Below are 23820 nucleotides of genomic sequence, written 5' to 3' on the forward strand. Positions count from 1 at the left end.
AGCCCACTCGGGGATGGGGGTTTGGTCCCCACTTTCCTGTTCAGGCAGGTGTGTGAGGTGCGGACCCTCATGCCCGTGGCTCATTCGCAGGGTTTTTACCTCATTCCCATCGTTAGAGCCCAGGGGTAAAAGCATGTTGGAATCCTGAGCCTTGCATTTCAAGGCAGGGATTCAGGCTCAGCCAACACATTTACAGGCTGAGAAGCCAGGGTCAGGACAAGCCCCTCTCCTCAGCCTAGCAGGGGTGCATCCTTCATTTCCAGGGGATAAGCAGTGCCGTGAGGTACCCCTCTGCTCACCCCGTCCCTCCCTCCAGGCTTCTGCCCCCAGGGGAAGGTCAGCTTCCAGAGTTTTCATTCAGATTTATCAAGCAGTCAGTCTACGTTACCCAGGAGAGCTGACCAGCCCAGCGGAGTTGGATGACTTTCTCCCCTCCAGGAGCACTACTCATAACTGGAAAAGCTCTACTACCAAGGGCAACAGCGGGGACCAGGACTCAGGCCCTTACCGTGTGCCAGGCACTGGGGTAAATGAATCGTTGCCACCTTATTTATTCTTCCTGCAGCTGCAGGAGGTCAGAGTGCCCCCACTTTGCAGCGGAGAAAGTGGTGCCACCTCAGGTCACAAAGCCGGAAGGCAGCTGGGCCACGCTGTGGGCCCCACTTGGAGCCCAAGGCCATTCTGCCTCTGCCTGGTCGCTTCTGACCGTTGGTGACCTGACATTGGTTCTCTTCTCCCGGGGGCTCCTTTATCTCTCCAGAGGTCAGAGGTGGTGCTCACCTTTGTGTCCCCCACCATAGTGTTGGCTCACAGTGGGTGCTCCAGGGATGTCGAGTGGAATTGGACAGAGCTGCGCAGATGAACGCAGGAAGGGGAAGAGACACATCTATTTGTTTGAGAGACGGAGTCGCCGAAGTCTGGAACCAAGGCCCCCCGGCTGTCTCTCTGAGAAACTCGTCCTCAGCTCCCCGGTATCCTCACTTGCAGTGGATCAAGGTGCCGAGTGGGGTCCCCCGGTCCCCCAGTCCCATGCCAGGAGCTCCACTCATCCCGGGGACCAGCTCCCGCCTGCTGGCAGGACGTGCCGAGAGCTTGCTTTGGGGATTATGGGCACCAAGAAGCAGGGACGAGAAGGTTCTGCCCCTCAGAGCTCGGGATATTGCCCAGAGAGACACCGAGCATGCCGGCCTGGCAGACCCTCCTCCCAGCAACACAGGCTCCACGTTCTTCAGCCACCTCCGCAGAGAGGAGCCAAGCCCCCAGTGGTCCCTGCCAGGGCCTGGAGCTCCCGCTCCCGTCACTCAGTCCCGAGCTCCTGGGCACAGGGGGTCGCTCTTGGCCGTCTTAGGTCACACTTGCTCCAAGCATCAGGGGCGCAGATGGCAGATGGCTGGGCTCAGGTTGCCGTTGTCCATGCTCAGGTGGATTTGACGTCTGCGGAGAGAGGCAGCCCTCCCACTCTGCAAGACACAGAGCAGAAGGGGCCGAGAAGGGCCTGGACTTGTAAAGACAGGAGTCCTGTCCTCGGGCCCGGGCCAGGAGCCACGGGCGCATGGGCCGGGAGTCCGGCCAAGGGCACCGAGTGGACTTTTGTTGCCGGGAGGAGGAGGTCTGTCTCCAGGGAGCGCTGCAGAAAGGTCAGGCCAGTGCTGCGCTGGCAGCCTTCCAGCGCCTTCCCTGTTCCGGAAAGATGGCTGCCAGCCCCGGTCACCGTCTAGCCCTGGTAGATTTCCTTGCGGGGTGGGGGAGGGGGGTGTTGCGGAAGAGGCAGCTGGGGGCTAGGGCTCTCGGAGCCCATAGTTGGTGGCTCAGGTCAGAGGGGATCCAAGGGGTGTGATTCTGGGACAGCCAAGCCAGGGAAGCAGACGACAGCGGTAGCTAGCCTGCACTCCAGCCAGACCTGCCCACGCTGGCCTCAGGACGCCTCAATTCTCTGAGCGGGGCCAGGCCCCGAGACCTGCTGTCCGAAGGGAGAAGTCCATCTGCCCCGGGTCAAGGCAGAGGGACTTGGGGCAGCCATCTGGGTCAGCAAACAGCCTCCTCCCTGATGATCCGAGAGGGATTTATGGAGGAGTAAGTAGGGCTCGGGGACTTGCCAGGGATGCTGACGCCCCCAGGGGCCAGTGACAGTGGGAGCTGTCTGAGAGGGGCCCGGTAGGTGCTCCGGTCCTGGAGGGAGGAAGCAGGGAAAGAAATGCCCCCACCCCCTTTCCTCCCTCCCTCCAGGACTACTGGCACCTCCCGATTGCTCACCCGAAACAGAAACCAGAGTGTGAGAGCCCAGTTATACGGCCCATGGGAGTCAGCTGCAAAAGCCAGGAGAATGTTCCAGAAGGGAGCAGGAATAGCCCACACTGGCCATCGGATGATGAGAGGAAGTGGCTGCAGAGAGCAGGGGCTCCCCCTTTCCGTGGCAGTCTCCTCCCGGGCAAAATAATGCACCCTTAGAGTTCCACTCTGGATCTTCGGGCTTCTGCAGTGACCCAAGCAGGTGGTGTGTACCCGAGTCCTGGTGGCATGGGCTGTTCCTGTCCCCTGAGGTCCCAAAGTCATACCCGTTGGGAGCAGATCTTCCCCTCTCCATTGCCAGACGCAAGACTGTGTATGCACCAGGTCATGTCCTAATCGGAAGGCAGAGCATCCCATGCATATGGGCAGCTGAAGACACGAGCTTCTTGCTCCTCTGTCTTTCTTGGTCTGTATCGTAGGGGTGTGGAGGGACCACAGCAGGATGTTTAAGCCAGCCCTCCGTCTCTGGCCAGGACCAACTTGAGCGTCCCTTCCAGGCTGCAGACCCTCGGTGAAAGAGCTCCACGGTTGGCTCCGTGAATACGGTAGCCTCCCACCCCCCTATCCACAGTTTGTTACCCACAGTCAGCCATGGTCCAGAAGCAGGTGGCCCTCCTCCGGAGAAGGTCAGTGTAGCCTCACACGACGTCAGACGCCCACGTCATGCACCTCGCTCACTCCATCTCATCACCCAGGCACGTTACCCTCTCACACTGTCACACGAAGAAGGGGGAGTTCAGTACAGTAGCATATTTTGAGAGAGACCACATTCACGTAACTTTTATCACAGTTTATTGTTATAATTGTTCTAGTTTATTAGTGGTTATTTTTGTTGAATCTCTTACTGTGGTTAATTTATAAACGAAACTTTACTATAGGTACGTCCGTATAGGGAAAATATAGTATGCGTGGGTTCCATACCGCCTGTGGGTTTGGGCATCCACTGGGGTCCTTGAACGTATCCCCCACAGATAAGGGGAGCGACCATGTTCCCTGGGCACTCTGTCCTGAGCACTGCTAGGGGCAGCAAGGAGAGAGGCCTTCCCTCCAAGGTTCAAGGCTGAGCCGAGGAGGCCGGCCCACAGGCAGGTGTTCGTGGGGCCGGTGCTGGGCTGGAGGCCACGCGGGCAGGGCACAGGCAGGGCAGCCAGCTTTCATCTGTGTGAGGAGAACAGGGTGTGCCCTGGGCCACCAGCAGTTTGGCTGTGATGAGGGAGCCCTTCCGCGGCCAGAGCGGGTTACAGAGGCCCAGGGATGGAAGGTACAGGGTCTGAAAGAAGCGAGAAGGAAGTTGATGTGCGTAGGGACCTTGGCCGGTGCCTGTTTTCCTTTCATTGAAATGGGAGAATAATGTCTGTTCTCATGAGTAGGTTGGGATCATAAGCTTAGAGTTCCAACCCAGGAGATCCATAAGCCAGGGGAAGAAGAAGGCCCTTTCATTCCAAGGGAAGAAAACAGGCAGCAGAAGCAGGATTTGGAGAGAAGCACCAGGCCAGGAATGTCTAACTCCCCGCCTTTTCTGAGACACCCTCATTGCACCGACTCCTGGGCACCCCCAGATGAACGAGGCCCTGAGAGCTGATTTGGCAGAGGTGTGCTCTGCCTGCAGCTGAGGTTCAGAACTCCCGGGAGGAAGGTGGCGTGGGTCTCAGTAGGCACAGAGGCCGGGGAGGAAGCTGCGGGTGGGCCCCAGGCCGGAGAGGCCAGGGCTGCACATTCCCCTCTGCTGTGCCTGGAACCTTCCGTGTCTTCTGCATTAGCCTGAAAGCCCCTTGAGGCCTGGGCTGTGTCCTCCTCCTCACCCACCCCCTGCCTTCTAGGATCCCCGAAATATAACAAGCTCTCCTTAGGCTCTTTTAATGAAATACGACTACTCTGGATCGTCCAAGGCCACTTTTAGCCTCGAGTCGCTGTCCCTGCGGCGTGCAACAGTCTGAGGCCACTGTGTTGCAACTAGCCAGGCAGCGGGCACTCAGGAAAGCGGCCTGGTCTCCTGTGAACCGGAGGGGACTGGGACGAGGGAAGCTTAGTCCTGCTGTTTTTGGAGAACCACGTGCTGTGCTCCAACGCCAAATGCACGAGAGCTTTTGTGTCCCACCGAACATTGTTCCTGCTCTTTGGTGGTGTAAGGGGGTTAGAGGGCATCCATAATAATAATAACAATAACGGTGCTCTAAGTGTTAGACTTCACAGTTCACGGGCTCCTCCTATCCATTTGCTGCTGCCGCCACTCAAAGAAACGGGTCCCAGAGAGGTTAAGCAGCCTGCCCAAGCTCACACAGCTCATAAGTGGTGCAGTGCGGATTTGAACCAAAGTAGCCCAGGCCCAGAGTCCCCAGTCTTAGTGGCTGTGCCGCCTCACCTCTGGAGTTTGCAAAGCCCTTCCAAAGAGGGGATGAGAATTTGGAAGGCTTGCCATCAGAGGCAAGAGAGGAGAAGGGAGTGTCTAGCAACTGCTACAGTGAGCCGAGCCCTCTGCAGCCTTGGTGGGGCACAGCAATGGAGAACGGGTCTCCAGGGGTGGAAAGGAGACGCCAGTCTGAAGGCTGCACGCAGAGGGAGGCCGGGGTGGGGGCGCCTCGCCCGAGCCCACCTCCCAGGCCCCCCCCCCTCGCTTCTCTCTGCCGCTGAGCTCCCACCAGATGCAGCCTGGTGGCCGCGCCCGCCCGCCTGCGTCCCCGGGACCACAGCTCCTCGGGGACCCGGGCGCCAGGACGAATACCCACCACGCCAGACTCCCGACTGACTTCTCTCCCCATCTTAAAACCCCAGCTCCCGCAGTCAGGCTGTTTCTCTGCCATGCCAGCTGAGAACGCGTGTGTTTTAAAGCTCTGAATGGGCCATTTCGGCTCGGAGTCCAGATGCATTTTTATACCCGCATGGAAAAAATGCAGAGGCTCCGCTGGCAGTCAGAAAGAGTTTTTTAAATTAAAGTCAAAAAGAAAAAAAGGGAAAAAAAAAAAAAGTTTCTTGCACCTGGCCCTTCTCAGAAAAGCGCAGCTGAGAACAAAGCGTTTCTGTGTTTTGACCACATGTCTCATTTTATTTTATTTTTTTATTTTTATTTTTTTTTTAAGATTTTATTTATTTGCGAGAGAGAGAATGAGAGACAGAGAGAATGAGAGGGAGGAGAGTCAGAGGGAGAAGCAGACTCCCTGCCGAGCAGGGAGCCCGACACGGGACTCGATCCTGGGACTCCAGGATCGTGACCTGAGCCGAAGGCAGTCGCTTAACCAACTGAGCCACCCAGGCGCCCCACATGTCTCATTTTAAATTTTTTTTTTTTTTTTAAGATTTAATTTTGACAGAGAGAGACCGTGAGAGAGAACACAAGCAGGGGGAATGGGAGAGGGAGAAGCAGGCTTCCTGCCAAGCAGGGAGCCCAATGCGGGGCTCGATCCCAGGACCCTGGGATCATGACCTGAGCCGAAGGCAGACGCTTAACGACTGAGCCACCCAGGCGCCCCTCACATGTCTCATTTTAAAAAGATGCGTGTCCCACCCAGCCTCCCACCAGTGCTTTTTTTTTTTTTTTTTTTAAGATTTTATTTATTTATTTGAGAGAGAGAATGAGATAGAGAGAGCATGAGAGGGGGGAGGGTCAGAGGGAGAAGCAGACTCCCTGCTGAGCAGGGAGCCCGATGCGGGACCCGATCCCGGGACTCCAGGATCATGACCGAGCAGGGAGCCCGACACGGGACTCGATCCTGGGACTCCAGGATCGTGACCTGAGCCGAAGGCAGTCGCTTAACCAACTGAGCCACCCAGGCGCCCCCCCACCAGTGCTTTTCAGGTTCGGTTGTTGGTGGAATATCCGCTGTGGGCAAGCCCCTGGGCTTGTTGCGTGTTCATCCCATAATTAGCCCATTTTACAGATGAGGAGACCGAGGCTCCCAGTGGGGTACTGGCCTTACCGAGGGTCACCTCGACCGCCGTAACAAAGCACCACAGGCTGGGTGGCTGAAACCAACAGAAATTGACTATGTCACAGTTCTCAAGGCTAGGAGTCCAAGATCAAAGGGGCGGGAGTTGTTGGGTTCCTTTCCAAGGGAAGTCTTTTCCCCGCCTCTTCCCCAGCTTCTGGTGACAGCGGCATTCCTCGGCCCGTCTCCACGGGGCACCCACCCTGCATCTGTCTTCACGTGGCCACAGTCGTAGTGGATTAGGGGGCCCGCCTTCTCCAGGATGCCCTCACCTTCGCTGGACTACATCTGCAAGGACCTATTTCCAAATCGGGTCACAACCCGAGGTACCAGGGGCTTGGATTCCAGCATCCATTCTTGGGGGGAACACGGTCCAGCCCGTAACAGTCATGCTGAAGGTGAGGGCCAGAGGTGGATTGGTTCCGGTGTGGAGCTCTCCTGGGCACGCACTGCCTCCTCGCAGCGTGGAGGAAGCAAGAGGGACGAGCCCCACGGCCCCTCTTCTCATACCGCGGGGTGCTGACTGCAGCCCAGAAGCACAGACGAAGATGCCACCCTTAGCCACTGTTGCTTCCCGTGCTGACGGGCACCCGGGGCTGGCCTTGTCCACACCCACCACTGACCCGAGGCCTCTCTGCTAAGAGAAGGAAATTGCAGATGTGATAAGTTGGTAGTAACAGCACAACCAGGACGAGAGCTAGCATCTATTGAGCGCTTACTGTGTGCCCCCACGCTGTTGTAGGCGCCTTCCATGTTAACTCTTTCTCATCTCCCACGGAACCCTTAGACTGGAGTGCCATTAACATTACCATTCCATAGACCAGGAAACTGAGGCCAGAGAGATTCATTAACTTGCCCAAGGTCTCGAAGCAAGGAGGTACAGGACCTGCCCTGCCCAGATGCGGTGGCTCCGGAGTCTAGGTGCGTGGCCTCTCTGAACCACGGGAGACCAGCAAGACGAGCCCCTGGGCGGTGCCACTTAGCTTGGGCTCTAGCAACGTTTACAAGGGAGCTCTCCAGGACTGCGTGGTTCCATTCATTGGAATTGTCCAGAACAGGCAAATCCAAAGAGACAGAAAGCAGTCTAGTGTTGGCCGGGGGCCAGGGGGAGGGTGTGGAGTGTCCGCTCCTGAGTGTGGGGTTTCTTCCGGGAGGATGATGATGAAGTGTTCTGAACTTCACATGGTGATGGCCGCACAACTCTGAATATCCTGAAAACCAGTGAACCGCGTACTTCAGATGGGTGACTTGCACGGTGTGTGGGTTACACCTCAGTAAAGCAGCCCCAAACACCAGAGAGGGGAGTAGGCAGAACTCGGACGCCAGGAGCAGCGAAGAGCAGGAGGACGGAGCTGCTGAGCCAGGGGAAAGGAGCCAGCGCCTGGGAGGGTGAGGGCCTTCCAGAGGCTGAAGGCAGCCTGGCCTCTGGCAGTGGAGAGAGATGGGGGACAGACTCCTCGAGGCTAGCTAAGGACAGAGCCACCAGGCAAAAGCAAGGGGCCTGTGGCCCCTGGTGGCCCAGTGGGAGGCAAACCAGCTCATGGGGTGGCCCTCCCCAGACAGGACACAGCATGGGAAGGGAGCCGGCCGCGGGCCCGGGCACCAGTTATAGGCGGTTATATTGACGGCAGGGTCACTTGCAGCTGTCTCCCTGGGAATGTAACCCACTAATTGAATAAAGTGCCCAACAGCTCCCACACCCTCACCAGAGAGCAGGTGTCACAAGGGCTAGAACCTGGCCTTTGAGCTGGAGGTGCCAGCAGGCGGGAGGGGGACAGGATGCAGCGTCTGCAGTCGGTCTCCGCTAACTGGCAGTTCCATTTCCTGTCCTTGCTCCCCAGAAAGCCTTCCACGCGCTGTGTCACAGCACCCACCTATACGGCCGGAGACTGGTCCTGGAGTGGGCTGACTCGGAGGTGAGCTTGCAGGCCCTGCGGCGGAAGACGGCCGAGCACTTCCACGGTGAGTGCGCGGGGCTCCCGAGAGGACTGCCCTTGGGCTGCGTCGGGCGAGATGCCCTGTCTCCTTCCCTGCGCGTGCTGGGTGTCCTCCCTGTGCCCCCCAGATCTGCTCTCCACCCCTCTTTCCCTGCTTCACACCAAGAGGCTGATCTGTGTGGACGGCCCCCGTAGCGTCCATGCCCTTTAGCTTCCGGCTGGGTCGGGTCATTGGGAGGCCTGGCAGGAAATTGGGGAGAGGCGGAGACTGGGGTCAGGAGATTTATCCCTTCCCCATCGCACCCTCCCGGCCCCCACCTTCCATCCTGCCAGCTGGCTGGCTGACACCCAAGGCCACAGCTCACATCTGGTTGCCCCCTCTACCCGGCACTTTCTCTCTAGGGCCCCGTGGCCAGCCTAGGGGGTCACTCACACTGAAACCCCTGCCCTCTGCCGCCTCTTTGGTGGATCCTCCTCGGTTACTCCGTTTGAGGACCGTCCACTCGCTGCTGGGGGCCTGATGGTCCCAGGACCTGACTCCACCTCTTACACACTTTGGTGGCATCACGTGGCCTCGGTGATTATTCCATCCATCCCCAGAAAATACTCAGTGAGCACCTGCTCTCTTCTGGCACAGCGGTGAGGCTGTGACCTAGCTGGGCGGCAGGTTCGAATGGAAGAGGCCGGATACATTACTTGAGTGGGTGGTCTAGAAAGGCCTCCCTGCAGAGGTGACATTTGTGCCCACGAAAGGGCTGTCTGAGCAGGGGGGACCTTGAGCTTGGCACCTGGAGAAGCAGGGAGGCTGGCGTGGCTGAAACAGAGAAAGTGGAGAGAGTGGGGGCTGGCTCACAAGGGGCCTCATCCTATCCAGCAAGCTGCTGGGGAATCAGCAGGAGGGAATGAGGGAAAGTCCTGAGAACACCAGGCCACAGTGGGCATGTGGGAGGCTAGCAGCTGCCCTTTACTGCCTGGCTATGAACGCACTTCTGAGATGCGTGGGAGAGGTGTGGGGATGGGATTCAAGTTCAGCGGTCCCTTGATATCCCGAGTGCGGGGGTGCACACTGGGAGGGCCAGTTGGGGGCACCTGCCATGCCCCCAGGACAAGTGGCAACAATCCTGCCACTTAGGATCCAATTGGCTTTAGTGACGGCAGCCCAGGAAGTGGCCTCACCCGGCTGGAAATGCGTCTCTCCCTCCCACCTGCCTGGGAAAGCCGGGCTTGGTGACGGGGCTCTGTAGTTTCAGCCACGGCATCGGCCACGGCTGCTCTGAGGTCTCAGGTGGCAGGCTGCCTTCCTCCACCCAGGAGTCCCAGGGACAACTGGAGGGTTCACGGCTCTCGGGGGCTTTCCTGGGTGGGCCAGTTACCCCAGGCTCCTGCCATTGCTCCCCTCACCCATCCCCACTGGGCAGCGGGGAGCCAACAGTGTCACCTGGGGCAGCCTGGGGGTGTTGGCTACAAAGCCCGTGTGGGGATGGAGCCTGGAGCCAGGACGTGATCATTTACTGTCCCACTCAGCGACACTCTGTTTCCCCAGTCGGGCAGCGGCTCAGGGGAACCCGCAGAGGAGGCGGCCCGTATGGGGTGGCAGTTCTCCAGTTGGGCCTCGCCGGTCTTGCTCCGGGCTAGCAAGCAGGGCTTCCCAGAAGTGTCTCAGGGATGTAAGACTGCACCCCCCTTAGGGTGCTACGAACGCCACAGAGACAGGGACAGAAGCCTCTGGCTGTAGCTCAGCCTGCCAGACCCTTCAGAATACGCCCTTGCCCTACCCACTCCAGGGGCCTCTTCCAGCCCAGTCCCACCAACCCTCCCCGAACGCCATGCGGTGCTCTGTGTCTTCCCATGTGTTCTTCCCTCTGCTCAGAATGCTCGGCCCTCGAGTTTTTATTCAGCAGGCAGTGCCTGTGCAGCCATTAAGGCCCAGCTCAAATGACACCTCCCCCAGGAAGCCCTCCCTTTCTCTGCCCGCCTCCTTACGTATCAGTAACAGCTCCATCCTCTGCTCTCCCAGCTCCATTCCTATACTTCCGTGCCGTGTCATAATTTATTTCGTTATGGTTTATCCTCACTGGACTAATGCCTTTCCCCGCATGGAGACTGTGTCCTCGGGTTCCTCTCTGGGCCCCCGTGCCTGGCACAGCGTCCGGCATAGGCTGGGCCCTGCCCTCCATCTGAGGCTGGGGAAGATCCCAGCAAAGGCGCACGAACAACCAGAGAAATCAGGACTGAGTACACAGTCCCAAGCTTACAACTCAGTAAGTCCCCAAATCCTGACGTGCCGAAAGGGAACGAACCTATCCGTATCGACAGCCATTGACAGGCCCAAATGCACCCGTCGGCAAATGTTTGTGTAAGGGACTCGCCCGCTCCTCTGCACCGCCCACCCCCGGGGCCGGCGGCCTGCAGGCTCAGCAGTTCTGCCCTGCGTCGGAGAGAAGCCCCCTTCAATAAATTGAGTTCCAAAGACAGCATTATTGCCTTACCCCAGCGGAAAGACTCGGTTGGGGGCATTTCCGCGGGATCGGCTGTCTCCGAGTATCCGCTGAAGGCCGCGGCCCAGACAGGCCAGGTACAGCCACGGCAGGAATAGAGGCAGGAGCTTCCTTCCACACGTCTGCCCCTGCATTCCCCAGCAGCCCTGCGAGATGGGCATGATGAGCCCCGGTGTTTCGTTTGGTTTTTTTAATTTTAAGATTTTACTGATGTATTTGAAAGAGAGCAGGAGCAGGGGAAGGGGCAGAGGGAGAAGCAGACTCCTCGCTGAGCAGGGAGCATCAGGGATCAGGACCCTGGGATCATGACCTGAGCCACCCAGGCGCCCTTGAGCGGCCCCATTTTATGGATGGGAAAACTGAGGCCAAGCAAGCATTGGAGTGACACGTGACAGCTACTGTTTATTAAGGACTCACTCTGCGCCAGGGCCCGTCCCCAGTACATGACCTGCCCCGTCTCACTTAGCCTCGCGACGTCAGGAGCAGCTGTAGGCGCTGCTGTCTCCGTTTTACAGACAAAGAAACTGAGGCACGCCCGCGGTCACGCAGCTGGGAAGGGGCAGATGTGAACTCCAGGCCAGTTCCAGAGCCTCCCACCCCACCCCGCCGCCCTGTTCTGCATGGTACTAGCAAATGCCATTTTCCGGAAGTTTGGGGCCTTTATTTGATCTGGGGTGTATGAGTATTTCCTGCGTGGCTTCCCTCATCCTGACTCATCCAGACCCTGAATTGTAGACTCTCCTGGGTCCCTTCCAGAAATGGAGGGGATGAATAACAGATCATGATGGAAAATGTCAGGCGGCCCTCTGGAATTGACGCAGCGTGTCCTCATAGAAGGCCCTGTGGGGTGCGCGTTACCGTGTCCCCGCTTATAGGCGGGAAAGCTCAAGTGCAAGGTGAGAGGAGAGCCCCGAGGTCAGTTTTGAGGGTCATCCCAGCTCTGTGTTTGGACCCGCTTTGAGTCCCCCCTGGAGGAACATTGCCCTCTCAGGTTCTGGAAGGGGTCATGAGCTCTGAGCTAACCGAGTGTGCAGAAGTAAGTGCTACCAGACAGACCCTCCCCACATCAAGGGAAGATGGGCAGGGTCCCACCAGGGAACAGAATTTACCCCAGGGCTTGGCAGGAAGAGCCTGTAATGCCGAGGTGAGGGCAGGGGCCAGAGGTGAGCAGTAGCGAGTAGCAGTCCTTCCATCCCCAGGGCCTATAGGGACAGGCGGGGAGGAAATGATGCCCCTGGGGTCCATCGAGAGCAGGGCCTGCAGACACCTACTCAGTCCCCTATAGAGGGCCACAGCCAGTGCCGGAGAACTCCCCAAAGCAGGGGGGGAGCTGGGGGAAAATGCCTGCAGCTCCCTCCCCTCCCACCTCTGCTCCCCTCTGGGTCTCCCCTTGGCCCATTGCATCTGTAAGCCGGAGGGCCAGGTCCCCTAGGGACACCTGCCAGGGGACAGCAGGGCAGAGGATGGATCGGGGGGCACCGGAGAATATCCAGCCCATGTGGTGCCCACGAACAGCAGGGCTGTGGCTGGGGTGGGGGCCGGCCGGCTTTGCTGAGGGGAGGCCTCCCATCTGGAGGGGTCTCTCAGACGCGCGCCCACCCGCGTGTCGAACCTCCACACTGGCCTCACCTGTCTGGGTCGAGAAGAGGCGACAGCCTGAAAGTAAAGTCATTCCCGGTCGTGTTTCCCAGCACTCCTTCTCAAAGAAACACGTGATAATCCTCGGAAAACAAAAGAAAGCTCTCTCCAGAACACAGCAAGATAAGACACAGGGATTTGTACCCTAGAATCCGTGAAACTTTGTCTTCGTGGATCCTAGTCTAGGGCTGGCCTCAGAGGAGCTGTGAACACCCAGAAATGTCATGGGGGGGAGGTGTGCGTGCGTACACGCACATGCACGTGCGTGTGTATGTCTCTGGCAAGAGAATCTGTTGTCATCAGATTTCCCATAAGCTCCTGGTCCCCAAGAGGTTGTCTGTAGGAGAAAGAGCGTTGACCTTGTAATCAAGGACACCCGGTTTCTGTTGCTCCCTGGCTGAGTGTCCAGGGAGACGTCAGTGCACCCTCTGGGCTTCCGTTTCCCCTTTCACCAACCAGGGAGGCTAACCAAGGCACTCACCGCCTTATAGAATTGTCCTGAAGATGATCTGTGAGTAACAAAAGCATCAGGAGCTGCCTTGTTGGTTTTTTTCGCCCACAGGGCACTCCCCGCTGCCCCCCCACCCACCGCAGGGCACTCCCGAGGTAGAGGTGTGTGTCTTCCCATTTTACAGATGAAGGAAGGAGGCGATGAAGTCGCTTGCCTGGGGTCACGCAGGCCGTGAATGGTGGAAGCCAGGTTTGAGCTCGTACAGTCCGACTTAAGCACCCTGTACTCAGGGCAACGGCTCCATCCGTCCTTCCCACGTTAGCTGGACCCTGGGGGGTGGGGGGCGGGTAGACAAGTCGGCCCAGAACAGGTGCTCTGGAGCCCTCAGTCCCTCCTACCCACCCACCCCATTGTCTGAGCTCTTCGGGGGGAATGGGCGGCGCCTCCGCAGCCCTGAATGTTCAGAATAGGACTGCTGGCCTCCTGCTCTCCTGGCTGGACCCTTTTCCCCGCTCTGCCCCTTCCCCGTGGCGAAAAATACCCAGCTCATTTGTGTCGAAATCCACATTGTTCAGCGTTTCCAGGGCCCTGGCAGACTCCGAGGGCAGGTGGGACCCATGCCCAGTTTCCTCCCTCCACGCCAGGCCCTGCCAGGAAGGCACTCAGATCTCAGGTGGAGGCCCCAGCCCTGTTTGACCAGCCCAAGCCCCGAGGCCACGACAAAGGGCTCCCCGTGGAATGTGGGCCGGGGAATGACAGGCAGGCGTCTCAACCAATCAGCAGACCCAGGCATGAAGCTAGCTGGCGAACCCAGAGCTCCGCACCCCTGCAACCAGCACCTCTCTCCAGCCATGGGTCCCTGATGAGCCTAGGTGAAGGTGGACGGCTCCGTGTACGTCAGGCTAGATAAGGCTAATTATCATTAGTACTGCTGTTAACAACTCTCATCTGTTAAGCCTTACTCCGTGCCAGATGTTATCAATGAGGTGGCAGGTATCAATCCTGCAGAGTCCTAGGACGTAAATACCGTCATGAGCTTCTGCTTCACAGTTGAGTAAACTGAGGCACAGAGAGGACAGATACCCTGCCCAAGGGAGCACCCGGTTACTAGCGGCCGAGTCAGGAGTCAGACCTGGGCTTTTGGCCGTCCTGCTGGACTGAGTCTTTGTATCAGAGGGTGCGCACCGGTGCCCCTTCCGCTTACCCCCGGGGGTGTGTCCCCATACCTGCTCTTTGTCCTCGGGCACGGCACTCGGCCTCAGCTCTGTCATCCATACGGCGGGACGAGGGCGCCCACCTCCTCTGGGGAACCATGGGGCTCAAGGAGATGATGCTTCTAATGCTCCTGGCACGAGTGAGTGGCACATGTCACTGCCCCAGTTCTTCCTTCTGGGGGCCGCCCGGTCAAGCCAGGCTGAGGGAGGATGTGCTCAGGACAAGGAGGAGAGACAAAAGAGGAGCCCTGGTTTTTATAAGGCTGGGCGATAACCGAGTGCATGTGTGTATGTCCGCGTGTGTGAGAGAATGGAGGTGCCCAGCACGTGTGCAGCACCCAGGACGGTGCATTTGCATCTGACTCTGGATGCCAGCTCGTCTCCCGTGTCTTGAGCCTGTAGCCCCGTGCCTGGCACACGGTAGACGCTTAGTACACAGCAGCGAGGAGGAGGAGGGGGAGGAGGATTCCTCGCTGGGGAGACGGCATTCGTAATGCCCTGCCTTCCGACGCAGGTGTGGGATCTAGATGTGCTCCGTGCCCAGCCTGGTGCTCGCCGCTCACCAAGGCTCCTGTATTGGCAGCCAGAGAAGCTTGTTTGAAACCCCCCTGGCATCCCCACCCTCTGGAAGTCTTCATCCTATCCCTTGTCCCCATAAGATGGCAGGGTATTACGTTTTCCTACGATACGCCCATCACATTGAACAGCAAAGAGCAGGTCTCTGAATGTCATTGGCAAAGTTGCCCTGGGTCTTGACACCAGACAGAGGCGCTTTGAGAGGGAATAGCAAGACGGCCATCCTGCACAGAGCCGTCCTCCCCTCTCCCCTGTCCCGCCCCCGCCTCCCCTCCCGGCCCAGAACCGGCTTTCCCTTCTGCACCTCGTGGCCCCCGCTAGGTGAAGTGCTATTCTTCAGCGCTTCGCATGTGGGAGGGTGAAAAGAGAGAGCAAGGAGGGAAGAAAGAGGAAAGTCGGCCACTGGCTGTGTCCTTTTCTTCCCGAGCGTGTTACAAACCAGCAGGGTCGAGGCATCGAGAAGCTTTCAGGGCCTCGGCAGGCCGCGGTACCCGCGAGTGGCACCGAGAGAATATAATGGTAGAGAAGCAATCCACCCGCAGAACCCTCTGTTTCAGAGCCCGCACAGCCAGGGAGGCCCGGGCAAACAGGCTTTTATTGGGCCGGGAGCGCGGCTCTGCTTCCCGCCGTTGTCTTATTCCAGCTGGGAGGACTGATGGGCTGTGGTTAGCGGTTGCACCTTTCACCCCCGGAGCCGGGAACGCAGACATGACCGGCATGGCAAGCGGATGGCAGTGGCGCCTCCCCCACCCGCCCGAGCCGGCCCGGGCCGGGGCGGGAGATCTGCGCTCTCCGGGTGTGGACGGGTGCCCGTCCCGGTGGGTCACCAGCCTCCAGCACACACTGCCCACCCCCCAGTCGGGGACCAGCTGGCGAAGGGGCCTGACTTGCCGGTGCCCTCGTCCTGGCAGCCCGACCCCGGCCCCCCTCGCCCGCAGCTCTCAGCCAGAGCGTCAGAGATTGGCCCTCTCCCTGGTACTCCTTGAATGCTCGGTTCCCCCATCATGCCCCTCGCCCCGTCCTCCTGCCACTTTGTGTTCCCATGTGCGATTGTCTGATGTCTCTTCTCCCCACGAGGCTCTGCCCTCCAGGGCATAGGGCCCATCTCCGCATCCCCTGCCTGGCCCCACATCTAGGACAGAGTGGGCACTCCTTAACTGTCTGTGGGCCGGACACACGATCATCGGAAGGGCCCATTCTGACCGAGCATCTCATCTCTAGCAGCCACGGTGCGGGAGTCAGCTCAGTCCCTCCTCACTGTCAGCTCACTGGAGGGAAGCCGGGGTGCAGGGACGCTGGACCGTCAGCTGTGCAGCCAGCCCTGGAGCCCTGCTCGGCCTGAAGCCAGCTGTTCCCCCACCTTGAGCCTGGACACACCACTAGTCTGAAAGAGGCAGCCACGTGACTTCTTATTAAAGACCAAGTCAGGTGCAGGAGAAGAGGAGGGGAGAGGGCTGAGTGGAGGACCCACTCTGCGCGGGGTGCACGGCCGAAGGGTTTGGGGATGCCATCCCATTTTAGCCTCCCAGCTCACTGGAAAGAAGTGCTGTTCCCATCTTTCTGGGCTGCACACTGAGACCCAGAGAGGTCTAGTGAATTGCCAGAGGGCACACAGCTTTGCACACTGCAGAACAGCTAACCCTATCTCACCGCGCCCTATTCCACAGAAGCCCCCAAATCGCCCCCCCTTTATTGGACCTGGCCTCCCAATCCAGGTAGAGCAGCTCTTGCAAACCAGAGCCCACAGCCAGATCCAGCCTGCAGCCTGTTTTCGTAAATAAAAGTTTTTTTTGGCATATGGCCATGCCCGTTTGTTCCCGTGGTCGGTCGGGCCGCGTGCTCTTACTGCGAGGGAAGAGCAGAGGGGCTGCCACAGAGATCCTGTGGGCTGCAAAGCCGAAACTATTTACTGCCTCCCACTTACAGAAAAAGTATGCAGCCCCTGGGGCTCAAGAAATGGCTGCCCTTATTTTATCTAAAAGCCATGGGGATGGCTAATTCCCCCTACCATGACCTCTCCTTTCTCAGAGAGTATACAGTTCTAGAAGCATCACGGCCACACCCTCACCGCCCCCCCCCCCAACTGAAGTCTCTGCTTAAGAACTCCAGCTTTCCCTGGGAAGGAGACCCCATTGTTCCGCCCCTCGTTTACTCCGTTCATTCATGCATTGATTCATGTGCTCAACTTTGCATTGACCACCTCATGATCAAGCCTTACTCAGCCCTGAGGACCAAGCAGTGAACCAAAGAGAAGGCCCCTGCCCTCGTGGAGCTGATATTTCAGGGGGAGAGACAGATGGCCAAAAAGAAAAAGTAAATAACAAAGTTAGGATGATAGCAAGCCCTATGGAGGAAATTAGAAAGGATAGCAAGATGCTCCTCAGGGGTGGGGAGGAGTGGAGAGATTTCCCCCTCCTCTTGGCACAGCCCTGGCCTGGAAAAAGTCTTTCCAAGGAGTCAGTGTTTTTTTTGATGGGAGGAAAAAAGCCAGCCAGCCCAAGATCGGGGCGGGGGGGGGGGGGGGCGGGTGAGACAACATTCCAGGCACAGGGACCCACAGGTGCAAAGGCCCTGGGGCAGGAGCATAGTCATAACAGGCCACCATGGCTAGAGAACAGTTCCAGGGTGGAGAATGCTAGGAAACAAAGCTGGAGAGAGGCCAGTAGGGCTCCTTGTGGGGCCTGGCAGGGAGCCTGGCTTTTATTCAACATAAAGCAGGAAGTCCCTCAAAGATTTAAGAAGGGAGGATTTACACTGTCAGACCTCTTCCTGTTCTATGGTGCATGCATCGTAGAGGGGCAAGAATGGAGGTAGGAGTCCCATCGTGGTCCTCCCAGCGAGCAGGGGCAGTGGCCTGGTTGGGGACAAAGACTGGGGGATGGAGAGAAGCAGGTGGTGGATGGGGTCTATGTGGTGAAGGTAGAGCCAGCCTAATTTGCTCCTGGGAGGCATGAGGGAAATTAAGGCCAGTGTGGAGATTTCTGTTCAGAGCCACTCAAAGGATGGTGGTGCCTCGTGGTGATGAAGCCCAGGAAGCTGGGAAAAGCAGGTGGGGGTTGGGGGGGCACGTGGGGTTTGAGACACCTTATTAGGACTCCCCGTGAGATGTCAAGCAGATAGATCTATGAGTTCGGAGCTCAGGGGCGAAGTCTGGGCTGAGATATAAATTTGGAAGTCATCAGCATACAGATGATATTTAAAGCCTGCAACAGTTCACCAACCCCCCCCCCTTCCATAACTTAATCATTCCTAGGACGGCACATTTTCAAAAGATCGGGGACCAGGAGAGCCCGTTATCCCCACGCCAGCCCTTGCAAATATGCCTTCTTGATCTTGGCCATGAAAACATAATCATTGGGCTTTAAAAATCACAGTCGGGAAAGTTCAAGCAAGTATGTGAAGTCACAGAATTTATTATTCAAAATATCCCTATGCCGTGGATCTTTCCAGCTCCCTGGAGACAGAAGTTTCCTGGAAGCTCCCCTTGCCGCATTTTTATTCCTCCATTTGGGTGCCTCTCGTTCCCTCCTCAAGGCTTCACGGAGGCAGGCAGCCCTTGCTCCAGAGGCATCGAGCGCCCCAGCAGGAAGCAGCTGAGGGGGACTGTCCCACCTGCCACCGCGGGGACGGGTACCGCAGGGCCTGAGGGGCGTCTTACCCCTGCCCTCTCGGAAGGGCACTGCCTTCCCTGGCCAGAGTGCTGGGTTTCGTCCTTTCTGGGGGGCACCAGGAGAGAGGTTGAAATTGGCCGGGAGACCAACTCTTTCCTCGAGCGCCCCCAGCCATCCCAGCTGGAGGAGGCAGAGTCTAGCGAAGACGCGTGGAGAAACAGGAATGGTCTTGGTCAGGCAGCTCCTGGGCGGCAGCTGCTGGCAAGGGTGCAAATGGCTGGCAGTGGGGAGGGATCCACGTTCAGACAGCCGAATGCTTCCCCCTGCTGAGGTGCCGGGGAGGCTGGAGGGGCCCGGAGCCGGCGGGAGCAGGTGTCTCCAGGCCACCTCCTCTCCTCCTCCTCTTCCCTCCTTCCTGCCCCACGCCCCGAGCCTCTCGGAGTGGTGTTTTGGAAATATTTCCAGGCGCTTCAGCAATATCCTGCACTCTCTTCCCTTTCCCCCGGGAGCGGCTGTCCGTGCGGGGAAGGTACTTGCTCCCAATCCAGCTAAATTGTTATTGACTTGTGTTCTCTGCGTTCCGCAAACATTTCACTCAGCCGTCACCAGCGAGGCCAGGAATCCCTGCTAGGGCTAACGGGGAAACCAGCTGTGCCGGGCCATTTCTCCTGCTCTTCCTCATCGATCACAGAATTAAACTGACAGAAGGAGAATTTCAGAGCGACTTGGGAGGGGAAGGGGCTGGGCCCGGATTGGACGGGGTTTCGGGGACCTGGGGACCAGAGTGCTGGAAAGAGGGGCGGGAGGAGGGTGGGCTTCCCTCCAGGGTTGTGGCTGGTGGCAGGGGGCGGCCGATTTTGCTTCTGAGTTGTCGGTTGGCCCAGGCCAGAGAAACCCACGAAAAGCAAGACAGACGGGGAGGTTTTTGTTCCTGCTTCGTGGCCACGAGTGAAACTAGTGGGGTTCTGTAGACAGAGAAGAGAGAGTCCATAAATCAGAGGCTGCGCAGGTAAGCTATCAACTGAGCTCAGCCACAGATCTTTATTTTGCCTATAAATTTTTTTTTTTAAATGAATGGCCACTATTTTGCTATCAGAAGATTTGACCTGAAAAATCGAGATTCTGGCTTCTGGAGAAATCGGTTCTGACCACCCTGGTGCTACGGGCCCATAGGGCACCTGGGCCGAGTTGCCACAGTCCACGGCCCACCCTATCGTCTCCCCTCCCGTGCCTGCCTGGCCGCTTGAGGCCCACGCACGTCCATATCCAGTGCAGACTTCCTTCCAGCTTGGCCCCCGAGGACACATCCTCCCTTCCAGTCTCTACTCCCAGCCCAGGGCTGTACCAAGAGGAGGGGGACAGGAGGCTCGTGCCCATCAAGCCACTACTAGAAACGGAAAGATCCCTCCAGGCCCGAGGCAGGGGAGTGGGAGATGCCTTCCAACTGTTCTGCCTCCTTTTCCTTTCTTTGTTCCACTGCAGTGAGTCACCTTCACCTGGCCACTGCTCGTCCTCCCCAGCCTGTCCCGGCCTCTCCAGCATCTGTAACTAATGCAAACACATGCAGGACGGAGCCTGAAAGCCCCGGGGCTTAGTCCGGCCCCACAGCCCTGCGACGGGCTAAATCCACGATAATCCAGGCCCTGTGGATGGGGAGCTTCTGGGCCAGCTGCGTGGAACACACAGAGCGAGGGCCACCTACAAGGCCGCACGCCATCTCCTGCTTCCCAGCGAGCCGGAGCCCTTAGCACTGTGGTGACTCCTAAGGGCAGTGATCCTCAGTCTTGGGAGCCAGCGCCCACCCCCAGGCCATTCACATCAGAACCTCTGGGGGGCAGTCCCGGCCTCAGTAGTTTCTAGATTATTCTGTCGGGCAGTTGGGGATGAAGACCGCCGCTGTAGGTGGGTGGGGGCTCTGTTCATGCCTTTTCTGCTGAGAGCTCTTTCCTGTGGGGAGGCCATGCTAGTACCTCCACTGCAGGGCGGGCCACTGAGCCACGGGACCCTAGGCATCACTGGTGTGACTGGGGAAGTGTGGTCAGGTGACTTCCTTAGAGCCACTGCTCACCCGCAGCCTGTGGGGTTTCTCCCAGTGCACACCCAGCCTGCCGCTCAGAGCCAGCAGGTGCCTGGGACACGGAGGCCCAAGGAATACAGCGGTCCCCCTCTGCTTCTCAGCTCACCCTCAGCTGCCTGGGCCCTGCCCACCCTGGGGCCCCGACACGGCCACCATGGCTGGCCGTTCAGAATATCCTTCGGAGTTTTTTCCACGGCTGTGGCCCCAACCCCAGGCCTGGCAGGTAGCAGGTGCTCACGTTCAGGTGCGTTCATGGGCCCATGGTGGCCGGTCAGCCAGTTTCCGGAGAAACTAGAAATAGAGACTCTTGTGCAGCATCTCCCCTTTGTTTGCATATTAGTAACTAGCTTTTTAAATCTTAAATCATGTCGGCAAATTCAAACGCCCTATCTTGGGCCTGTCACGTGCGAGGCTTCCTTCCCTTCGGTCACCTGTAGCCATGGTGTCCTGGTGTGGGCTCCCCAGGGGCACATCCTAAGACGTGGAGTTGGCTACCAAGCAGATCACCTAGGAGGTGAGCCCAGGAAGCGCATGAGAAGTGGGGAGGAAACGAGGGGACCAGTCCGCCGGGGGTCGCAGGGAGCAGGCCCCACCGTAGGCAGCTGGTGCTCAGCCCACCGGGGCCCTCCAAGCTCTGTGTGGCACACACCTCAGAGCTGTCCCCTGGGAGTCGAGGGGGCTGGGACGTGTGTCCACCAACTCCCCATTAACACACCTCCCTGGGGGGAGGGTTTCATGGGGGCTCACGTCCCCAACACTTCCAGCCAGCCCCGGGCCAGGGCCACGCATACCCCTGTGGCCAGAGACAGCCAATGACGTGTCCAGAGCCACGCGCTAGTGATGCAGGTGGCCACCAGGATGGGGCACCCACAGTGGCTCCGGCACCGGCCCAGGGCTACTATTTCTGCCCCCAGTGTGAAGAAGGGGGGTGACCTGCCCGCAGGTCAGAATCCAGCAGCAGCGTCCGTCACTGAGCCTAAGATGGGCCAGCCTTCACTGAGTGCTCACTGCGCACCTGGCGCTGCTAGAAAGACTGGAGTACGTTTACCGTCCCGGAGCCCCAGGTGCCATCTGAGCGGGCTACCGTTCAGTAAGTGCAGGGGCGCAGCACAGAGACGCGAGGCTCCTTGCCCCAGGCGGCCCAGCCCCGAGCGGCGGGCCCCGATCCTGGCAGCCTGGTGCCAGCGTCCCCTGGCTGCCCACTCTGCTCCTCTCGGGGCCCTTTCAGGATTCCCTCGTCCCCCGCTCTGCTCACCCTCCTGGCGGCCCCCCACCCACCGCTCGCGCCTTTCTGTCCGCCTGCCTGTGCCTTCCACACGGGGCGACAGCGCCAGGCGGGGCCGGGAGAGAGACGCGGGCTGGCATTCTGTCAAGGAATTAATTGAAAAATAAAATCATTAGATGGGAACTCCAGAAATGCAAAATGGTGGTTGGAGGAGGGGGGGCGGGGAGGGGGGCAGGACTGGGGGGTTGTTGGGGGACGGCTGGGTTTTTTGTCAAGTTAATTTCTCGGGTATTGATGTTTGGTGACATTCACTTGTTGTTTATCTTCGGGTGCAGCTGTAATGCTGAAAGAAAATGCACAGCTTGTTTCGTTTATTTATTTTACACCTTTCTCCGGTTCTGCATTATGTTTGTTTGGTGAAAACCCACTGAGGCTTTTGATGTCGGAGAAGTGGGATTTCAGCAGCTGCTTCCCGCAAGCAGGGTGTTCTGCGCACAGGCAGGGCCGGCGGGCGGTGCTGGGTGTCGTGTGGTGGGCACTCGGGCCCGACGCGTCCCCTGGGGGCGGGGGTTGGGGGCCGGACCCGAGCCAGATGCCCCAGGCCCACGAGAGCAGTCACGGCTCCCGAGTGCCGAGCCCTTAGCTTGCAGGGTTCCGTGCACAGACTCGCTGATGCTCACGGCTGCTCCGGGGGACGGGTCCTGTTCTCATCTCCCAGGTACAGACGAGGAAACCGACACCCAGGGAGCTGAAGTGACTTGTCCAAGGTCACTGAGCCATTAGGCGGCAGAGCTGGGACCTCAGATTGTCTGACCTGCAAGACCATGGAGTTAGCCAGTCGCTGACCTGCTTGCTTCCTACGCCGCTCGCCCTGCAGGGGTCAGTGGGTCCCCCTGTTTTCCAACCTGGGGTGGGGAATGGGTACCGTACCTTCTTCAGCCTTTACAAACCAAACGTTTTCATTCATTTACCCAATAGCTATTCGTTGACCACCTACTATGTACTGGCCGTCCTATGACAGTCCCTGCCCTGTTGGCACCCACTGCCTCCCCACCCCCCCGCCCGAGGGCGCGCAGCTGGGGAAGTGCCAAAGCCAAGTGTGTGTGATCCTAAGGCCAGACGTGGTGACCGCGCACCTGTCTCAGTGTCAGGCTCCCGTGCAGCCTTGGCCGTGCCCTCCGCCCCGAGTCGGGGCCCCTGAGAGACGGCGCATGGCACAACCCAGACAGCATGTGCGGCCTGCAAACAGGACAACTGAGGCCGAACCCCGGGGCGGCCTTGTGGTAGCTGGGGGCCTTGGGGGGCTGCGCTTCACCCTGCACCTCCATCTCCCCAGCTGTGAAGTGGGGGTGATGACACCCCTTCCTGCAGGGGGTTCCTGAGACTCAGCCGAGGCGCTGCCTGTGTGTCCCTCTGCCGGCTGCATCCCCCTCCCTCTGGGCCTCAGTTTCCCCAGCCAGATGACCCCTCGGGTGCCTCCCAACCCTGCCCCTGTTTGTTGTATTGCAATAGCCCACCACCTGTCCGTTGCCCCAGGGCCTCCTGTAGGATTGGCCCCGCTGCCTGTCCCGGGAGGGGGAGCTGAGGCTCGGAGGGGCGAAGGTCCCGCCACCGGGGAGGGGAAGCATAGGATTGGAGCCCAGCTCTGGGTGGCACGGGTTCTCTCGTTCTGCCACGGCTGTGTCGCCGGATGTTTGGCTCTTAAGTGATTGTCAAGTGGCCGCAGAGGAGGAGTGCCTGGTACCCAGTGACTCAGAGGAAGGCGGGCGGGCGGCCGAGGACAGGGCCGGCATCCCAGGCACAGGCATGGACGAACTGGTTCACAAGTCTTTAGGACAGCGAGGCCTGCTCCCAGGCAGACTGAGCATGGCTGGCGGCTGCGGGGCCGCGGGGCCGAGTGGAGAGGTGCCCGCTGGTTCAGAGGGTGGGAGATGCCGTGAAGCCATGAGCGCAGCCGCCTGCCGGTAGTGAGACGAGCACAGCGGCGTGAGAGGGCCGGAGCTGGGCGTCAGCTGGGTCGTGGCCACGTTTACATTGTCACCTCCTCCCAGGAAGCCGCCCTGACAGCCCACATGGAGCTAATGCTGCCCTGGGTTGTGGTTCTGGCTCCTCCTCCATCTCCCCTCACTGGCCTGTCCCGCTCACTGCCAGGCCCGGCCCAGAGCAGGCACCACCCAGTCTCTGCTGTGAGCGGACGAAAACGTGAACGGAGGTGGTTAAAGTCTGCTTTTGGTCCGGCGCCTGCTTCTGTGTGTCCTTCAGCAACCTGAGCTCTTCAGTCTCGTCTGTCCCTGCCGTCCGTCCGTTCGGCCAACAAGTACTCTCTGAGCATCTGCTCTGTGCCGCGCGCTGTTCTAGGCCTCGGGGGTGCGGGCCTTGAC

General features: G+C 59.0%; 1 protein-coding gene across 2 annotated transcripts in view; it reads left to right on the plus strand.

Annotated features, from left to right (window-relative positions):
• RBM19 (RNA binding motif protein 19) overlaps positions 1-23820 on the plus strand; it is a 135092-nt gene that overhangs the window by 90533 nt on the left and 20739 nt on the right. For both annotated transcript variants that reach the window (XM_036123735.2, XM_036123736.2), the window contains exon 23: positions 8054-8174. In XM_036123735.2, the coding sequence (XP_035979628.2) occupies positions 8054-8174 (121 nt within the window). The remainder of the gene's footprint in view (positions 1-8053; positions 8175-23820) is intronic.

Source organism: Halichoerus grypus, chromosome 13 (genome assembly GCF_964656455.1).
Source record: "Halichoerus grypus chromosome 13, mHalGry1.hap1.1, whole genome shotgun sequence".
Lineage (NCBI taxonomy): Eukaryota > Metazoa > Chordata > Mammalia > Carnivora > Phocidae > Halichoerus > Halichoerus grypus.